The following is a 19,443-nucleotide window of genomic DNA, read 5'->3' as shown; positions in this document are numbered from 1 at the left end:
TATTGTAGTTTCTACTGACAGCCTATAGGCTTTTAGCAGGAAGAAATGCTTTGTTCAAAATCCCGCATGAAGTAGATGTACATCTCCACTCCCTCCTGTTTTGTAAAAACTTGAAAAATAATACACATGTGATTTCATTAATTGACGTTTATTGTGAAATCTGTTATACTATGTAATTGATATTGCTCTTATTTCATTTCCGTCAAGGATGAAAGCAGCGAATATGCACATTTTACTGATAAACTGATTTTTTTTAGGGGGTGGGGGTGTAAAAATTCATAGGTACTTGGGTATGTAAAAAATGTACTTTACTTTTTTTTTTACATATCAATAAGATATATACATATTTATAAATCAAGACCTAAGTATAGGGTCTGTGTAAAAATTTGCTTTTAACGCCTTATGAATAGGCCGAGTATTTGATATAAAAGAAACGTATTGATAAAAGCACACAATTTTACAGCTTTAATTTGAACATGCCTTATTCATTAATTTTCTCTTTTCATGTAAATAAGTTCATTACGAAGCACAAATTGCTCTCAGTAAGAAATACATGTGTATACAAATTTTACCGATAAATTTATTAGGAAAACCTACTACATATAGGTAATAGTCTTTCGATATATAAATATATTCACAACTTATAGTGTTTTACAATTATTTCAATGACCATTCACACAAAAGCTTTTTTTATGTTCTTGCAGCTATTTCTTTTTAACATCGGGCTCGATGCTATATGATGTTCTAGAAGCTTCCGTCAATATCAAGATCGGTGAATGACGAAAATAATTTGCACATTTCCCTTTTTAATCGGTTATCACAACTTATTTCTTTTGTATCATTTAAATCAAGTTTTGATAGAATAATTCAGTGATGACGTTTCATGAAATAAATGAACGATTGCTTGTTGTCAGTTTCATTAAAAATCGCCAGTAACTTTGATCCGCCAACCGGAAACGCCACCGTACTCACGTTTTTGCAATTTTATGGCTGTTTATAGAAAATGAAAGTAGACTTTTAATTTCATGTACGATACTTACTATGCGAGTGAAATCTAAATATAGTTTACGGACATCATCTTGTATTTAGTGTATTGTAAGAGGAGTAAATAAGAACCCTGGTGCACGCGTTTCGGAGTTTATTTGCAAAAGGGGGAGTTTCGATAAGGCCGCTCAGCGGCCCACTTTTTTTCATAAAAATAAATTTCAATTTATTTTTTCAAAACTAGTTTAGAATACAAGATAAATATGTTAACTTTTGTTATTTATATTTCAAAAGTTAATGTGAGATGAATTCACAGCGTAGCTGATACGTACTTAGATGTACCCTCAGATCCGTTAACATTAGGCTTATGGGAAAATATAAGAGGGTGGCATTTATAAATCGATGTTTAGAATATGAAGTGCATGAGGGACACTCACCTAAATTTGTTCAGTAATTAGATCTTCTCTGCACACTAATTTCTTGAAATATGATGAGTGTCGCGTGTACACTTCATATCCAAAAATTAAAAATTACATAAAATTTGAATATCTAAAATTAGAAGCTCCTGGTTTCTTGATCTGGCTCTGTGTTAAAATACTATGCCAAAAGTAGCATATTTTTTAAATCAAAGAAGATTCTCGATTATATTAACAGTAGAAAACATTATCGTATCCTATCTTCATTTCGATACTTTTTTGTCGCCAACGTATAACGTTGACGTCACATATTTAGCTCACCTCCTCGAAGTTGGGGGAGCTTTTGTAATACCGTCGGCATCGGTGTTCCAGGTAAAAAGTTTTTGAAGCAGATTTTTTTTTTCAAGTATATCTATGCCCTATATTGATCAGAGTCACCTGATCTAGCGTGTTTCCTTGTCACCAGTCAGGTTCAGATACTGGATTTTTAGCCAAAGAATGACCAGGTAAATGTTTCAAAAGTAGGTTTAAGCTTTTGGAACAGAGCACTTGTTGACCAGACTTGCTTCATGATGCATCTATGGACGCACACTACTAGATTGCTTCAGATGCTGAATATGACCTACATTTCATTAATGAGTGAGCAGGTTAAAGATTTTGAAAACATTTTTTGAAAACATAATGCAGATCTATATGGGCAAATACTTCTAAGTTTCACAATGAAAAGGAAACACTCAATGTATTATAGATTTTCCATAATTTGGCAATTCACATATTACGTATCATGAAAAAATATTTTTCACTGTAATTAATATTGTTCATATTATCAAATACATTGCAATATACTGAAGCCGGTAGGTGCTAGGTAAAAACAAATATTATCTGGCGGCCGCCAGATCCTGCCATTGAAATATCTGGCGGTCGCCAGATAAAATTGTAATGTTTTTGCCAATCAAGTTGTAGCACCCAATGACGTACCTTAATGTACTTGATTGACAAAGGTACACAGACCGGGTATTTTTGAAGGCGATGCTTAAAATCTCTGCCTTTAACGACATCTACAACTTCTGTTTGTAGTTTCATGCCCTATTATTTACACTTTTTACAAAAATTCACTTCATAAGGTCTTCAACTCATAACTTTAAATTATTGTTTTATTAGATTACATGTCTACACCTCAAGAAGGCTTCTAGGTATTTACGTGGCGGCCACGAGTAAAGTTTCTGGTCGCCGCCAGTTATTTATGTGGTGGCCGCAGGAAAAGTATTTGGCAGCCGCCAAATATATTTTCTATTAGCCGCCGAATAATTATGTGGCTGCCTCCAGATAAAATATTTTTCTTACCTTGCACCTACAATATACCGGCTTACGTAGCAATATGATGCTTTCAAAGAAACTATGTATGTATGTATGTATGTATGTATGTATGTATGTATGTATGTATGTATGTATGTATGTATGTATGTATATAAAGTTGCATTTATTTTTTAATTTTTTTTTTATTTCAAAACATTTTATTTAATTTCAATTTTATGATATTAAGGTATATTTTTATAAAACATGTAGTTGTATAACCTCATTGATGAAAATGTACTGCATATACCTTTATATGACGTTTTTACGTTTACTTAGCTCATGTCTACATATCTTTTCATTTTTCGTATGGGAAAATGTTAAATATTGATTATAAAGATTATATATAAACTGTCGATTAATTATGTGGTTAAACTTTCTATATATATTTACGTTTTATGAGTTAAATTCATCCTCTTTTAAAGAAAAGTAACATTTAACACATCAGAAAAATATCGCACCTTAAAAACATTCGCATAAGATCAATACCATTTTCCGTAAAAAAAATTGTTGAAATTGGTTAATTTATGTCTTTATTCATATTTATCCTATTTCATTTACGATTCTGGCGGGTAAAAAAAATCCACTTTCCCCCTATAAAAATGTCTACCCCAAAATATACGAAAGGGGGTATACTTAAATTTTCAATTATCACGTAACTGGAAAATGCATAACATAGATTATTTTCATATTTTTTGGAAGATAAGGAGTTTTTCTACAAAATATCAAAATTTCATAAAATTTCGTGAGGGGCCAAAAAACGGCCTTATCGAAACTCCCCCTTTATTAATTTATAAGTATAGATAGTTGAGTTCAAATTTTTTTTTTCAAATATAGGTCAAACTCAGAGGTCAAGGTCAGGAGGTCAAATATTTTATATCCAAAAAAGGTCTTTCACAAAGAAATACAAATGTGATATATGAAATCCCTAGCATAAACTGTTCAAAAGTTATGGCCAAGGTCAAAGTTATTCAAATGTAGGTCAAGTCCAAAGGTACAAAATGTTGGTATCAAAAGAAAGATCTATTAAAGTAGAGGGGGCACAATCCGTTGACACTATTGCAATAATTTTTTAAAGTTTTTCTAGTTATGTGTTGAACAGAGACATGTAGGTGTCTCAGTATAGATTAGAACGCTGAACCTCTCTCATGCCAGTCCTGTGCTCTACAGATCGAGCTATAGGTTTAACCCATAAGCCCAAAATAGTAGGAAGGTAAAAATGTATTATCCAACACTTCAAAATTGTCGCCCTCTATGAGTTAGGGATGTCCTCATCTCTTCTGGAGTGCAAACCCTTGTGGGGCAAATTTCTGGCAGCCAAAACTTTCATCTGCCAGAGAATATCCAGGTCTTAACGTGGGCGCCAAATGTAACAGAGATGAGTATATGTGTATATGTGCCTCCAGATGGGTTTGAACCCCGGACCTCTGCCATTGCCCGAAGATGTCAGTCCAGTGCTTTACCGATCAAGCTAAAGGATGATCCCACTCGCCCAACCTAGTAAGACGCCATTGTATATATCTAATACTACCAATTTTTTTTCCTGTTTACCCCAAAAGTTGACTGACCAGTCCGAATCTTTACATTTACTGTATGTCTATTGCTGAAAACTAAGGATTTATATAATTTCCACCCAAATTTTCAAAGCAGGTTTAGCAACTTTATACTTTTGATATGGAATTCTACAAACGATGCCAATTGCTTACTGACAACTGATCACTTTCACCACTTATAGATCGATGATTTTGCTTATTGAGTTAAACGCATGTTTGATAAGAATAATGTACAGTAAAGAAACAATATCACAAAGCTAAATAAAAATGGGACTGATTCAGGAATATTTCATGAAGAAAAGTATTTTTTAATGAAACAAAACGCCTAACTCAAAACTCTCTTACAAACAAAAGAACCAAGGAACTATCTTAACGAGAGGGAGTGGTTGGGGGAGGTTCAAATATAACGACAGAAAAAAGAGGGGGGTTAAAAATCCAAATTTAAGATTTCCATTTCTGAAGGAAATATAATTCATACTACTTGGTTTGGTGGGGGGAGGGGGGGGGGGGGCTTTACAATATACTCTTATTAGGGTCCTCGCTAACATGAGCTGATTTATTCCTATGAAAAACATTTTGGGAAAAACCAAATTTTCAAGGGTAAAAATGTATTAAGATATCTTTTGGCTTTTTCCTTTTAACATAAATCACAACGCAATTCAGTCTATGCAAAATTCTGCTACTCTAACAGTTATTGTCAGTATTCTCCAATAAATAACGAACATTATCAAAAGATTATAAGATCAGTGACATTTCACTCTGTGAACCTATTGCCAAAGCAATCAAATCAACAACAGATTTTGATAATTTTTAATCATAATAATTAACTGATTTACAAATGTTGCAAACAAATTTATTAATGATTAAAGGATATTTGTATTCCTAGGAAATTTCTAATCGTCTGCATTCCTTTCGATTCACAATCGATTCACAAGTAGATCCTCTTGGTGACATGTAACAGCCAAATCACGAAATGGATTTCCTCTTCGTTTCTCTGTTGAGGAAACATCATCCGTATTGTAGAACTGTTATTAGAATCGAAATAAAATTCTTCTTGTCGTGAATGATGCAGGATAACCTCCTCGGTTCCGAAATGTTGTTTGAAGTATAAAACACTCGGCTAACGCCTCGGCTTTTATATTACAAATCAACATCTCTCGACCTAGAAGGTTAACTTGCATCATTCACGAAATCAGAACTTTATCTCTAATGAATAAGTATATGTGATTTTTTTCATCTTACTGTATGTGTACTTTAAAAAGCGGCTTTGGCGCAGACAATGATGCGCTAATTCATGAATACCGCTAAGAAATCTCTTATAAGTACAATATACGGCACGGACATGTATAGCGCTAATTCATGATTTCGCCAACAACTCCATACCCATTGGTTGCGCTAAATTTTGAATACGCCAATTTATGTACACGTACATTATTTAAATCAGCTTCATAATTAATGTAACCAAGGACCCTATTAGGAGAATATCATTATATTTCACCTACTTCTACATGTTTTTCTCTTTTGGTTCATAAGAGTGTTAACTAGCCCTCCCCTTTTATGATCACCGACATGCATTTGAAAACCCAACTCTTGTCAGTATCAAACATTAAAACCCTGTAAAAAATTACGGTCCTGATTTCATTGCTTTTTAACCAAGGTGAGTTCGATCTTCCTTACCTGTACTGGGTTCCTGCAATTAATAAAAATCCTTACTAACAGAGATGCACTACCGGGTCCAGCAAAACTCTGCCAAGCCCTTATTGTGGTGTAATTCAGATGTGGATTCTCAAAAACTCCAAAGAACATTTATAAAATTTTAAATCGCCATTTTTTTTCGAAGTCAGTAACATCAAGACATATGATTTTCCACACTTTTATAACCATTCCTCACGATAAATTAAAAACTAAGCTTTTCGATATTATAGACAACTGCCTCTTTAATAAAAATGAAAGTCGAAATACTTTCGTATCTTGTGATATTCATCTACAAAATTACTTTGTTAAAAATTACTCTGATTCTACACATAAGTACTCGGAATTTGATATTAAAGGGGCTTAGACACAGATTTGAAGTTAATATTTTCACAAATTTTCTGTAAAATATCATGACTTATATGTTGCTTTAGCATTTCACACGAAAATATAATAAAAAAAAATATTTTATATGGAAATTATTGAAACTACGAATTTCGGGACGCTTTTGATTGACACATCCTTGCACTTTCACCAAACTAAACTTTATCCTTAATACTTAAGAAAAGTATATATTTTGTTGTGTATTAATGAAAAATATTAAAACTATAATCCAGAAAATTCAGAGTAGAAATGTGAGAAAACAAAACCAACTCACCAGTATTGTTAGTCCGTGCTCAGTGATGTGTGCAGAGTTTTACAAATTGAACACACCCGGTGAAACGTAAACATTAACAATAACAGAGCTCGTGCCCTGTTTACGAAAACAGTTTAGGTTTACCGGGTGTGTTCAATTTGTTAAACTCTGCACACATCACTGAGCACGGACTGACAACCAAACGCGTCCCGAAATTCGTAGTTTCAATAATTTCCAGATAAAATAAGTGTTTTATTATATTTTCGTATGAAATACTATAGCAACAAACAAGTCATGATATTATAAAGAAAATTTGAGAAAATATTAACTTCAAATCTGTGTCCAAGCCCCTTCAAAAGGATGCTGGAATTCCTCATTGACAACATTATTGTAATCTCCGGAAACCATGTCTACCAACAAACTGTTGGAATTTCTATGGGCACTAATTGTGCTCCTTTATTAGCCGACCTGTTTCTGAAGCAGATTTATTCAAAAACTTCTACTGGAGAAGAAAACACTTGCTGTGACCTTCAACTCGGCATTTAGATATATCGACGACGTATTTTCAATTAGCAATCGTTACTTAAATTCATATGTCGACTCGATATATCCCAGTGAACTTGAAATAAAAGACACCACAGAGTCTACCAGATCTGTTTCATACTTTGATGTTTTACTGACTATAGACGAAAAAGACAAACTAACAACTAAATTGTATTACAAAGTATATGACTTTAGCTTTTCCATCGTCAACTTTCCTTATTTATTCACACTATCACTTGCATATGGTGTTTACATCTCCCAACTTATTCCATACTCACGAGCATGCTCCGAGTACGATCAATTTTTAAAACGAGGCAGGCTACTGCAGATAAGTTGATATTACATGTATTACAGCAACCTTGTTTAAAGTCAGCATTTCGTAAATTCTATGGTCGTTAAAATAACCTTGTTGGCAAATATTACCTGTCATTGGGTAACGTTGGCTGACGTGTTTCATACCAATTGTTAAGCCTTTGTTTTCATAATGAATTTGACTACGGAATGTTACGTCTACCTGATCTATACATAGGGCTCACGGCGGGTGTGACCGGTCAACAGGGAAAACTTACTCATCCTAGGTACCTGATTCCAAATCAGAAATTTCCAGGGCCTTCCTCGTACTATAAATGTGGTATGCTTTGTGGCGTTCACTGACTGATGAACGACAGTGGTTTTCTTAAGAAATAAAAGAGATAATATTCACTGGATGTAAATATTAATATTTACAGTACAAGCAGTAATTCAATCAATTTCCTATTGATTTAATTTCTTGTTTAGACTTTTATTTTTAGAAAATTAAAGAAACTACTCTGCTGATTTATTCAGACTTTATATTGAGGTGAGATGAGTGGTTAAATTCGGACAATGCCATACGGCCTCTCAATAATAAATCTGATTTTCATTTCAAATTTTTGAATTTTTAAAAGTAAATATCATAACCTTATGAAAATCTACAACAGTGTGCAGTTTATAAAGTCATGAACTTTATTTTTTTTTTACCCCCTCATTCATTACTGTACGTATCAGTACTTTGATTTAAATATAACTCCCTCCTTTAATCTATTTTACCCAAGTTCACTTAAGATTTTTTTTATCCTTGAAGTATTTGTATATCAATGAGTAAAAATTATCCTTATGATTATAAAAAGAATGTCCTTAAGTCTATCACCTTATTTCAAGATTAGACACATCAATATAAAATTATTTAACCTTGTTATTCTATACGGGACATGTTTCTCAATATATGAAGAAACTGACTGAATGGTCTTGTTTTTTCCTCAAAAGAAGTGCTTATATAAAGTATACCACCTTTAAATCTAAACAAGGTTGAACTATTTTATTGACTGCTGTTTATCATTTCCTATTACCAAAGGGGGAGGTTTTAATGAATCAGTGCACTATGTAGGCAAACATTCTTTGAAAGATAATATAGATCTTCAAAAGCAAAAAAAAAAAAAATCCTTTTTTTCAAATAAACCTTTAATTTTTTGAATTTTTTTTTTTATAAAATACTAATTTTTTTTTTTATTAAAGGAACTTAATTTTTTGTGTCTTAATGCTTCATCATGCCAATCAGTTGTTGAAGTGAATTTTATTAATTGCTTTTTTATGTAATTCTATGTTTAGATTTTTCATTTCTATTTCTCATCATCGTTTATTATTTGATTGTATTACTCATATCTCTTCACAGAATATGTACATCTTCATCACCGTTTAGATCCTATATGCATAGAGTATGCTTTTTTGTAACATAATTGGCATCATCATTTACTGAATAAAAAGTAGATATTATATAAATTTTGCATGTAGTTGAGTGTAACATTGAAAATTTTCACCCCGAGGCGCAGCCAAAGTTGACAATGGTTTTCGAGGGGTGAAAATTTTCAATATTACTACGCCTCGGTTGATTATGTTTTTTGGGGGGTGAAAATTTTCAATGTTACACTCAACTACATGCAATATTTATTATATTATACTGAATGTTTTATACAAATAAATATTACAGTGAACCTTGCGCGCATAAATTCTGCGAAGTTAATATTTTTGGAATATCACCCGTCATCAAGCATTGTTGACTGTTGCTATGCTAATTTACAAGAAAGTATAGTACAGATGTTTATAAAATTAATGTAAATCTTATGCAGTACCAATTTTGATGCACCAGATTCTTTGATAATTAATATAATGCTAGGTATTTCATGTCTTCAGTATTTTTAACTAGATCCTTAAGTTAGAGCGATTGTCCAATCATATTGCAAGGCCGTATCACGTGATATTTAGATAGCGTCGGTTCATAGAATTTTAGTGTAAACAAGGGGGAATTTTGTTAACTTAGTGGCTGATGCAGTTTTCTGGATAAGAACGTATTTCTTAAGTAAAGAAAACGAAACTGATAGTGAAATTTCGTTTTCATGAACTGAAGTAAGCAAGAAAAGTAAGTTCAATTATTTTTTTCCGTGTTTTCCCAGAACAAGGCAGGCTCCGTCCATTCCGAGAAAATGGCGATTGATTGATTGATTGATTGTAGTACGAATATTGTATATAATATTGTACTATATTCTATGATACTTTAAAAATACTTTGGTGAACTTGATTCTGTAAAAATATTTTTACAGAAGTTTTAAGAACTTGGTTCCAACTACGTTTACAGATAAATATAACCCTTATTATGTTTTCAGTATTAAACATATCTAATATATGTTTCAATTTAATATGTCTCCTTCTGAGGATAATTATATTTGCTATGTCAGTAGAATAGGTCAATGTCTGTTATTCGGATACAAGTAAAGGATGATATTAGACGTTAGGTGATATCAAACTTGCCAATATGTTCATTGGTTAAAGATAAAGACATGAAATCTTCTTGTTATGTTATCTTTATGTTATCTTTATGTGAAGTAAAACTTCAATGTTTGTTCGATGGGGAGTTAAGGAGTGGACGTGAATTTTAGTTTTTTTTTGGCTGTGACATTGATCTTGCCTATAAATGAGGTAAATTAAAGTAACTTTGTTGATGTTATGCAACACAATTAGTGGCCTTACCAAACATAATACTATAAGAGGATATACAGTGTGGCATATATGGTGGTTCTATCAGGTGTCCCGTCTCAGGATACTTAATCATCTAGAATCGATGTTTGTTTTCTTCTTGTACAAGTCTTGTACAAGTTCCATGAATCTTTCAGTAAGTTTTGGATTCAGAATATGGTCATCTTCTCCCACAATACACAGCACGGAGGCAAGACTGGTCCATACCTGTGGTGATAAAAATCTAGAAACTGTCTTAATATATACAGGTAAAAAAAACTGACCGTAGGCGTTGCTACGAAAATAACAAGGGTCTTTAAACTTACATTGATGTAGAAATCGTCAGAAGGGTTATGAAATCCTGTTGTATCGACTCCATAGGGCGTAAACTTTACTTCATCGAATAAATATCGTCATAAGCGAAGAAGGCCAGTGAGAGAACACAGAAGCCCTTAGAAGTCAATAGAGCCCCTCTTTGTTCAAAAACGCTTCCTCCGCTACCGAACATGTCAATTATTCCGGGAAATGGTCCAGGCCCTGTAATGATTAATGCCATTTTAGATTTTCCTTTTTAAACGAATTCTTATATTAGGCTACTAAATATGAAGACTTTATATAACTGATGAAACGAGGCATGGTACTGAAAAAAAAAACTTTTAAAAAATTCAATTAAACATAACTCTTAACATCATAAGGACCACAACTTTTAAAATGTGCTTTGTGTGCATGTATTAAATAAAAGTCAAATATGATATAATCGCATGGATTACCTGAAGGAGTGAAAAGTACACCTCTAATATTCCCTTCCCTCACTTTTTCTCTTCGAACACTCTCGTGCTTGTACCATCTGTAAACTTTTGATGTGGCTACGGGTTTAGTGGGCGGATCAAAGAGCTCATCCCAGCACAGGTGTCCTTCGTATACAGCAATTGTCATAACAATGGGCGTTATCACGTTCCTCTTAAGTAATCTAATATGTTGCCTCTGGAAAGGCTCGGGTTTCATACTCCAGAATAGTCCCATTGATTCTACACCTTATCAAATATATAGTTGTTTGATAATTGAGGTTCTGATTGAAATTGGACAGACGATCGTAACCCTAGGCATATTTGAATCTCTTTGCTATCATCCCATTCCTCCAAGATCATTTTGATCTTCATAAGCTATGATGATAATACATAACAGTGATTTTTCTACACCCAATGTAGGTCCGAATATCGGTCCTTTCACCTCTCAAAAATTAACGATTTTTTTCCCAATTTCAGTAGTTTTTTCCCAGATTAAAACCATTGCTGTTTTTGTTATATACGACTTATCTAAAATGGAACGCTATTGTTCTCGGTCATTCAGACTCTTTGAATAATTGTGAAGAACAGCAGGTTATTTTTTGCGTTTACAAGACATAGCAAAACACATGGATCATGATATCTGTTAGCTTTATTTGTAAATCCGAGTACTAGTAGTTCTACAACAAACATCCCTGATGCCAACTGTCAAACTGTTTCTACACTCGGCAGATGCAACTAGTATTGCAGAGAAATTGCAACAATATGATTAGGGAAATTTAGAAAACTTTAATAATTAGCTAGAATAATAAATTATTTGTCATAAATCATGACAGATTTTTCCATCTTCAATGGCTATTACGAGAAGGATTTTCTCTTAATTATTTGGCAAAATGAAAATATGGGACGGTCACAATTAAATGACAACTTTCAACTATTAAAAAAAAGTTAAAAATGTAGAACTGTGTCTAACTTGTTTGTTTGTTTGTTTTTTGTAGCAAATAAATTGAATAAATTGTTATATTTACTTATATATTTTATTTTACCTGCCAATTAAGGTTTATTTCAATCTCATTGATTATTACCCAATTTGACACAAATGTCGATGATTTTCCCAATTGTAAAAGTCCAGGCCCCTTTTAAATAATGTAGAAAAATCACTGCGTAGTACTTTGTACAAGGGGTGATGAAAAAGTTCGCGAACTAATTGAATTACTTCCATAAAAGAAATAAAATTAGGTTTCAGTGCTTATTATTTTTTTAACGTAGCCCCCTCCGATTTTAATGCACATCTATCACTGTTCTGCCCATGCGCGAATCACTTGATCCAGGCGGTCGCGTGACATGCTCCGTAGCGTTCTGTTCACAGAAATTGAAAGATTTTTCCGAGTCATATTTCTTTTCATGCAAGTTTTTATAACAATTGATTGATTGATGATATTTTGTTTTACGTCAGGTTCAAGAATTTTTCACTCATATAGAGACATCACCATATACCGGTAAAGGGCTTCAAATTTTGACCTTTTCTCGGCACTCAGGGCCATTGAGCAGTGACGGTTCTTTATCGTGCCAACGCCTACCGTGACACGGGGCCTCGGTTTTTAAGGTCTCATCCGAAGGCCCGCAACTTTCACTTCAAAGTGCCGAGCGCTTGGCGACGGAACATTTGCTACCTATTTTTATCGACTTAGGTCAGTCGCGGCCGTGATTCGAACACACGACCTTCCGATAACGGAGCGAGCGCTCTACCGACTGAGCTACCGTGACGGCCTTTTATAAAAAGAATAGTCCATTTGTCACAAATGACCAACTCTCGGCAAAAGGATGGATGGATATGGATATCTTTCCCTAGAATGAGCATGGTGACCATCACAACCCGACTCCTCTGTCTTCAGTGCGTCGTTTATCCGGTGTGGATAAAGTATGGGCGCCTTCTTTTTATTATATCTGATATGATTAAATCTAAAGTAAACGATATTTTAGGGATTTAATAATTTTTTATTGTTAAGATATTTACTTATTTTTTTAACTGTAACTTGACGATCTTTCATACCAAATTGCTCAACTAAGGACACATTTCTTCCCCAGCTTACTTTAACCATCTTCCTTGTTTCCCTAAAACAATCAATCCAATTAAAGATTAAACTTCTAGCAAGTCTTTTGTCTTCATAAACCTTGTACAAATTATTATAGGCCACTGCAAAGGAATTTCGAAGAAATGCGTTAAACTTTACAGCCGTTCGTTGCTCGAGTATGACTGATTCAACAATTTTTTGTCACAAGTCATCTACATATTGACGTCATTTTCACATTGTGACGTCACACACATGGAGCAAAACATTACTTAACATCTGCTATTTATAGAACATGTTTATGACTATATGTGAGTCAAATTTCATTCTGTGACTTTGTAAATATAGATATAGTTCGCGAACTTTTTGATCACCCCTTGTATAGTGTCCTATAAACTCACTTTCCAGCATGCACTACTAGTATACTATCAAATAAAATTCATATACATTTCCATTTACCTATCAAATATTTACTAAGTACTTAAGTATATGCAGAATATGAAATAAATTCTTTCATACTGGTATATTTATTCATTTAAATTTCTTATAGCAACAGGCAATATGAAACAACAGCGTGCTACTTACCAGTATATGTTCCTTGTACAGATACATGCCTCTCCACAACCACGTGACCTCCCTCTGTTGAGGTAAAGCATTCATAGGAACAGAATCTCAGGCCTTCCTCCTGAAATGAGGCTTTAATAGTAATGGGTTTATTTTGGGGTAGACCTTCAACTTCAATATGAACTCTTTCATCAACTAGAGCTTCTCTTGGTTTCACAGTTATTTTTACCTTGGACATTGTCACTGCTATATGTACTCACGATTGAATATTTACGAGAAGTATACATGTTATTAAGCATAAAACATCATAACGAAAGTACATCAATAGATACCTTTTAACTGTACTCTGTCTTTATTCTTATCACTCAAAATGTGCCCCACTTTTGTATTAAAAGTTCATGCATGGATCGTATAACACTCATCACACCTGCACATACAAATTGTGCATTAAAATCTGTTATTATATAGAAAAAGGTTAATGATTTTGTTTTTTATTTATCTAAACCTTCTTAGAACCCAGTCCCTCGGTTCCTATGCCAACATCTCTTCACATTATTTGACACATATACCTGACATTTAGATATAATTTAAAATTTTGAATATGACAACCTTGTAACATATTAACAAGCAGATATAACAAAGTGTTCTACGAAATTCATTTCTTCACGAACTTTACGTCGCTGGTCTGAATCCAACTTCGGGACGCGGAGACCGGCCCTTCGGAAAAGACCGTATATATAATACGAGGTCCCGTGTTGCAGTAAGTGCTGGACGAAAAAGACCCCTCACTGCTCAATGGCCCTAAGTGCCGACTATAGGTCTTAATTTGCAGCTCTCCACCGGCAAGTGGTGGCGTTTCCATATGAGTGAAAATAATCGACAGGGACGTTAAACAACAAACAAACAAACAAACATTTCTTCACTTTGGGTACTAGTATTTAGCACTGTTGTATTTCGGCCCGATCGCAATCTCGATAGCATGTTTGAAGTCATTTATCACGTTTCATGTTTGAACATTCACCGTCACTGTTTATATCAACTTAATAGTTAAGTAGCTACTTGTACTTATCATATTTTTAAGATATAGTCCCATTTGATATCCCGTGGATATTAACGATTTTCATACAAAAACATCATTGTGTGCACTTTTCCTGAATTGTTTATTCCAGAAGTGGCGTAGGGTCGTTTCGGGTCAGCAATTGGTTATTGAGGCTACCAGTGGGTACTGTAAGACAATATAAGCAAAAGAAAATTCGTCTGCTACAGGTGAAAGGGGGAGAGATTAGGAGGAAAACAGAGATCTACTAATATTATCCCAAGTAAGTTCTCTCATTTATGCCCACCGTTCAGGGTAGCTCAGTTGATAGAGCGCTCGCTCCTTGATCAGAAGGTCGTGAGTTCGAATCTCGGCCGCGACTGACCTAAGTCGATAAAAAAAATGGGTAGCAACTGTTCCTTCGCCATGCGCTAGGCACTTTGAAGTGAAAGTTGCGGGTCCTTCGGATGAGACCTTAAAAACCGAGGCCCCGTGTCACGGCAGGCGTTGGCACGATAAAGATCCCTCACTGCTCAATGGCCCGAAGTGCCGAGTAGTCCAAATCTGAAGCCCTTCACCGGTATATGGTGACGTCTCTATATGAGTGAAAAATTCTTTAATGGGACGTAAAACAACATACAATCAATCAAATATGAATGTCCTGACAAAAAAGTGTGTCAAGTCTATTTGCTGCTGGCAAACCGTACTACATGTACATGGGGCATTGGAAGGCATTTTACGTACATTGGGTTGTCGAATATTGATTAAGGGTTGGGGTGGGGTGGGGGTTAGTTGGAGGTTGTGATTTGACTTAAATTTCAGATTTTCAATAGCATATTGATAATTATTTCTTTTTGTCATCAACCCGGTAGCATTTGAAATAAAACAAAATTGTATTTTATTATGATACCGTGAACAAAAATAGGCATGCAAACAACATTCAAAATGGCTGACTTTGTCATGGAAACAGAATAAGGCGAGATCGGGGTATATTATTTCGTATTTAGTATATTATCGGGGTATATATATATTTCTTTTAATTACAAATCTTTTGTTTTTCATTTGAACTCAATAATGATAATGTTTGGATATAAGTTACTGGTCCTTCCTTTTTTCATCTTTTCATTATTTATCTATTTTAGTAATGTTTCATATTTTTCTTTGAAATTAAAAGAAAAAATGTTTCCAAATGCATCTAAACCGACCAAAATGGTACCATTTATATAAACAAAGTCTAGTTTAGGGAAATGATACTCCCTCTATACAATCCCCTGTACAGCCTTTCCAGAAACCCAGGAACGGACCCAAAGACCTCATCGCACTCGGCACACCTTGGCCGATTCGTACATGTACCTCATCTAATTTCAAATTGATAATTCAATAGTTTGATGAAAGACGGAATCATTCGAGATTTGCCGAATGGACCTCATTATAATTTATCCACGGATTGGATGTAAAAGGTGTAAAGAAGATATGATCGAGTATAAAAAAAAAAAAAAAAAAAAAAAAAAAAAAAAAAAAAAAAAAACCAACAACAACTATCCCACATATATCAATATTTTGCCATGTTTATCATGTGTATTGATACGTATAACTTTCCAATTTTGTTCTATAAAAAGTTTTTTAAACATCACTTTTCAAAAATTTCATTTCAATATTGACAGGTGTAAAAGTATTCTGCAATCTACTCGTACAAATACAGAATAAGAATACACAAAAAGAAACGAATTAAATTTTGTAAAGCAGGAAATGACGTAGATTCTTTTAATCGTTTTTTATTCGTATAAAAAAGAAGATATTTCAGATAATCGATAATCGATTTTAAGCGAAAAGGATTACCATATCTCGGGATATTGTTACACCTCCTATTAATAGACCCGGTTTCAAAAAGGGGGGGGGGGGCGGCTTCCCCAAAAATCTGACAAGCACGAAAAAAAAACTTATACTGACCAAAAAAGTGAGGGGGCCAACTGGTATAAAATACGCTTAAGGAATTTGAAATGAGCTGGTCGATTAATATTTTCAATTCTTTCATTCTTGAAATTGAAATGCAGAAATTTGACAAAATTAAGAAAATATTTTTGAAAATCTTAAAGTAACCTATTCTAAATTTACAATAATACAGTTTTTTTTTATAAGCTTCTAATATGAAATGAGCTGAAAAATATGTTAAAAGTCTTATCCTTCATGACTTACACGTTTGGTTTAAAGATTCAAATCTGAATCTTGATGAAAGTTTGTACGAAACGGTCTCCGAAACACTCTTTGCTAAAATTTATGAGCATAGCAAAAAAAAAAAAAAGTATGCAAACGCATAAAACAGGTAAAACTGTATCCCAAGGAGTACGAACCTACGATCATTATCCAGATCTGTGAGGCACGTTGCAACGCATATAAAATAATAAGGGGGGGGGGGATAAAATTAAATATTTTTTTGAATAAATACAAAACCTCCAAAACTCCCCCCAAAATCCTTTTCATTGAGAAAGTTGGGGGGGGGGGGGGTCGATCGGTTTTGTTTCCTCTCCTTTTATTAAATGAATTATTTGAAATAGTTAGATCTACTGTATCAAAAAGAAGTACTCAGCATGTAAGTGTCTATGCGAGGTCGGGGGTTTAAGGGGAGGTGGGGATATGGGCTTTGAATGAAAAAAATTAAATTCAATGCTAAATCAGCAACATTTCTACACTATACTGAAAACAGAGGGCTGGTACTAGGGCCTGCTGATATGACATGAGATTATTTTGATTGTGTCTCAATGAAATAAAAAGCAGATAAATTTAAATATGATGTCAAATGAATTTTGTAATTTCTACCGAGCTTTTCATTAAATGAGGCAAATTATGCACATATTTCCCTCCCGCAATAAGCATGCAAAATAGCAGAGAATTTGATTATTTTGATTATTTTCAATGAACTGCATTGTATATTTGACAACATACTAGGTTTTATATTTTCTCTGTCATAGAAAATGTAGGTCAAAAAAGTAACGTCACATTCATTTTCTAACGTCACGTAATCTAACGTCATTTTGACGTTACCAAAATTGACACCAACATCGTGCGCGACGTCAATTGAATTTCCTTTTGTGAAAATTGAAATGATTTAGAAGTAGACAAGTAATCGATTCCGGGCATTTTCGTTATCATTTAAAAAGAATTAGTCCGAATTTCGTTAAACTGTGAAATCGATTTGTCGATCTATTCGTTTACTTAAATCGAATAAATTATCAAAATAATAAGTCAGAAATAATTAAATACATGTGTAGGTTGTTTTAATGAATCACACTGTGTAATTTATAGTTAAAGTTTAATTATATTCAATTGGAAATCAGACTTATAATGTGCATGTCTAGTTAAATGTGTCTGTTACATGTACGTAATATTTCCAGACTCAAAGGACGAGTTTTAAAATGACGGATTTTTGCAAGGTGGTACATGGAGGTATATTTGTTATTAATTGATGGTTTCAGAGTTTCAACACCCCCCCCCCCCCTTTCAATTTCTTTCTCATATGAAATTCTAATGCGAGTTATGTCGAAGCTTTATAAATAAAACAATATGTTATCAATCCAAATGAAGTTTTAACGAATTTCAGTCTGGCCCCATGCCAGAGACATGGATATGCTTAGCATTGTAAAGTTTTACATCTGTCAGAGTTAAGTCCCCGTAATACAAAATGTCCCCATCCCCCATGTCTGCCGCCAAATAAAAACCTTGCAAGCATAATGTTCATGTTTTTTGCAGTGTATTTGTAGTATTTTATTACATGCACAAATAAGACCTGAATTAAACTACATGTAATTCTAAAGCATTATTTAACAAATAAATTAAGAATAAAAAAAATACGTTTACATAATTCAAAGGCAAGTTAAGCAATAGTATTCCAAAGCGATAAGAGCTTATATATCATTAATAAAACGCGTAATAATATGACTTATACTGATGTTTTGTTCATCTCATTATTTTCGTCATTTCTAATGTATGCTATAATTTTGCTCAATTTGTTTTTGCTATATCTTCAGTAGTGTTGATATCTTCACATATAATTAAAACAGTCCCTCCCTGTTCAATAATGTTTTTCACGAAATTAATAATTGCAGAAATCCATTCTTCTCTACATTTACAAAGAATTCCTGTTTCCTCATGAAATTGTTTCCAACAAAATATTGGTATCTTCATGCAAGACAGTTTATACATATCCTTAAGGAATTCTTTTTCTGGATCTTCCCCTAGTGTTCCGGACAATCCAAATACATTTTTCGTATCGTCTTAAAAAAAGGCTTTATTTGACATAAAATTTGTGTTTATATTCATGGGACTTCTTTTCAGACTTTGTTTCATTTCCAAAAATTGATGTAATCCATCGCTCCACTTAGTACTCAGTCCAATAACATCTGTTGATTCGTAATCAACAAGTATAATATTGTCATTATTAAATAATGCATGTCAGCTTCGATACGAGAGGCCTGAAATGTACTCTCTACCCAGAGAGGTTACATTTCATTTACAAATTTTGAAACATGAGACAGACCTCCTTGAATATCTTTAAGAAGGCGCACTTTTTCTGTAAGATCTTCTACATTGCTATATATATTACATACCCTACCATTTCCTAAGACTAAGACCGGTACTCCCTCTTCCATTTCCTGAATATTAGTATGTACATGTTTACTTTGGAGCACATAAATTGAGAAAAATATGTGTAAGGAATTAGCCAGATAATTTAGGCTAGCCACAAGTCTTTCAATGTTAAGGCATGAGATATTATTTTCGGATTC

The 19,443-nt window shown here is 33.6% G+C and overlaps 1 protein-coding gene across 1 annotated transcript; it reads right to left on the bottom strand.

Annotated features, from left to right (window-relative positions):
• Positions 1-10,350: 10,350 nt before the first annotated feature.
• Positions 10,351-13,864, bottom strand: LOC133174088 (acyl-coenzyme A amino acid N-acyltransferase 2-like). Its single transcript, XM_061309133.1, has 4 exons — positions 13,648-13,864; positions 10,976-11,239; positions 10,532-10,742; positions 10,351-10,433 (listed from the first exon to the last, which is right to left on the bottom strand). Exons 1-3 carry the CDS (start codon positions 13,862-13,864, stop codon positions 10,597-10,599), a joined length of 627 nt encoding a protein of 208 aa, XP_061165117.1. The 3' UTR covers positions 10,351-10,433; positions 10,532-10,596.
• Positions 13,865-19,443: the final 5,579 nt, after the last annotated feature.

This window comes from Saccostrea echinata, unplaced genomic scaffold, assembly GCF_033153115.1.
Source record: "Saccostrea echinata isolate AGI-Se365-2 ecotype Australia unplaced genomic scaffold, CSIRO_AGI_Sech_v1 ptg000002l, whole genome shotgun sequence".
Lineage (NCBI taxonomy): Eukaryota > Metazoa > Mollusca > Bivalvia > Ostreida > Ostreidae > Saccostrea > Saccostrea echinata.
Note: the sequence above shows the minus strand (reverse complement) of the source record. Positions and strands in the feature narration are given on the sequence as shown.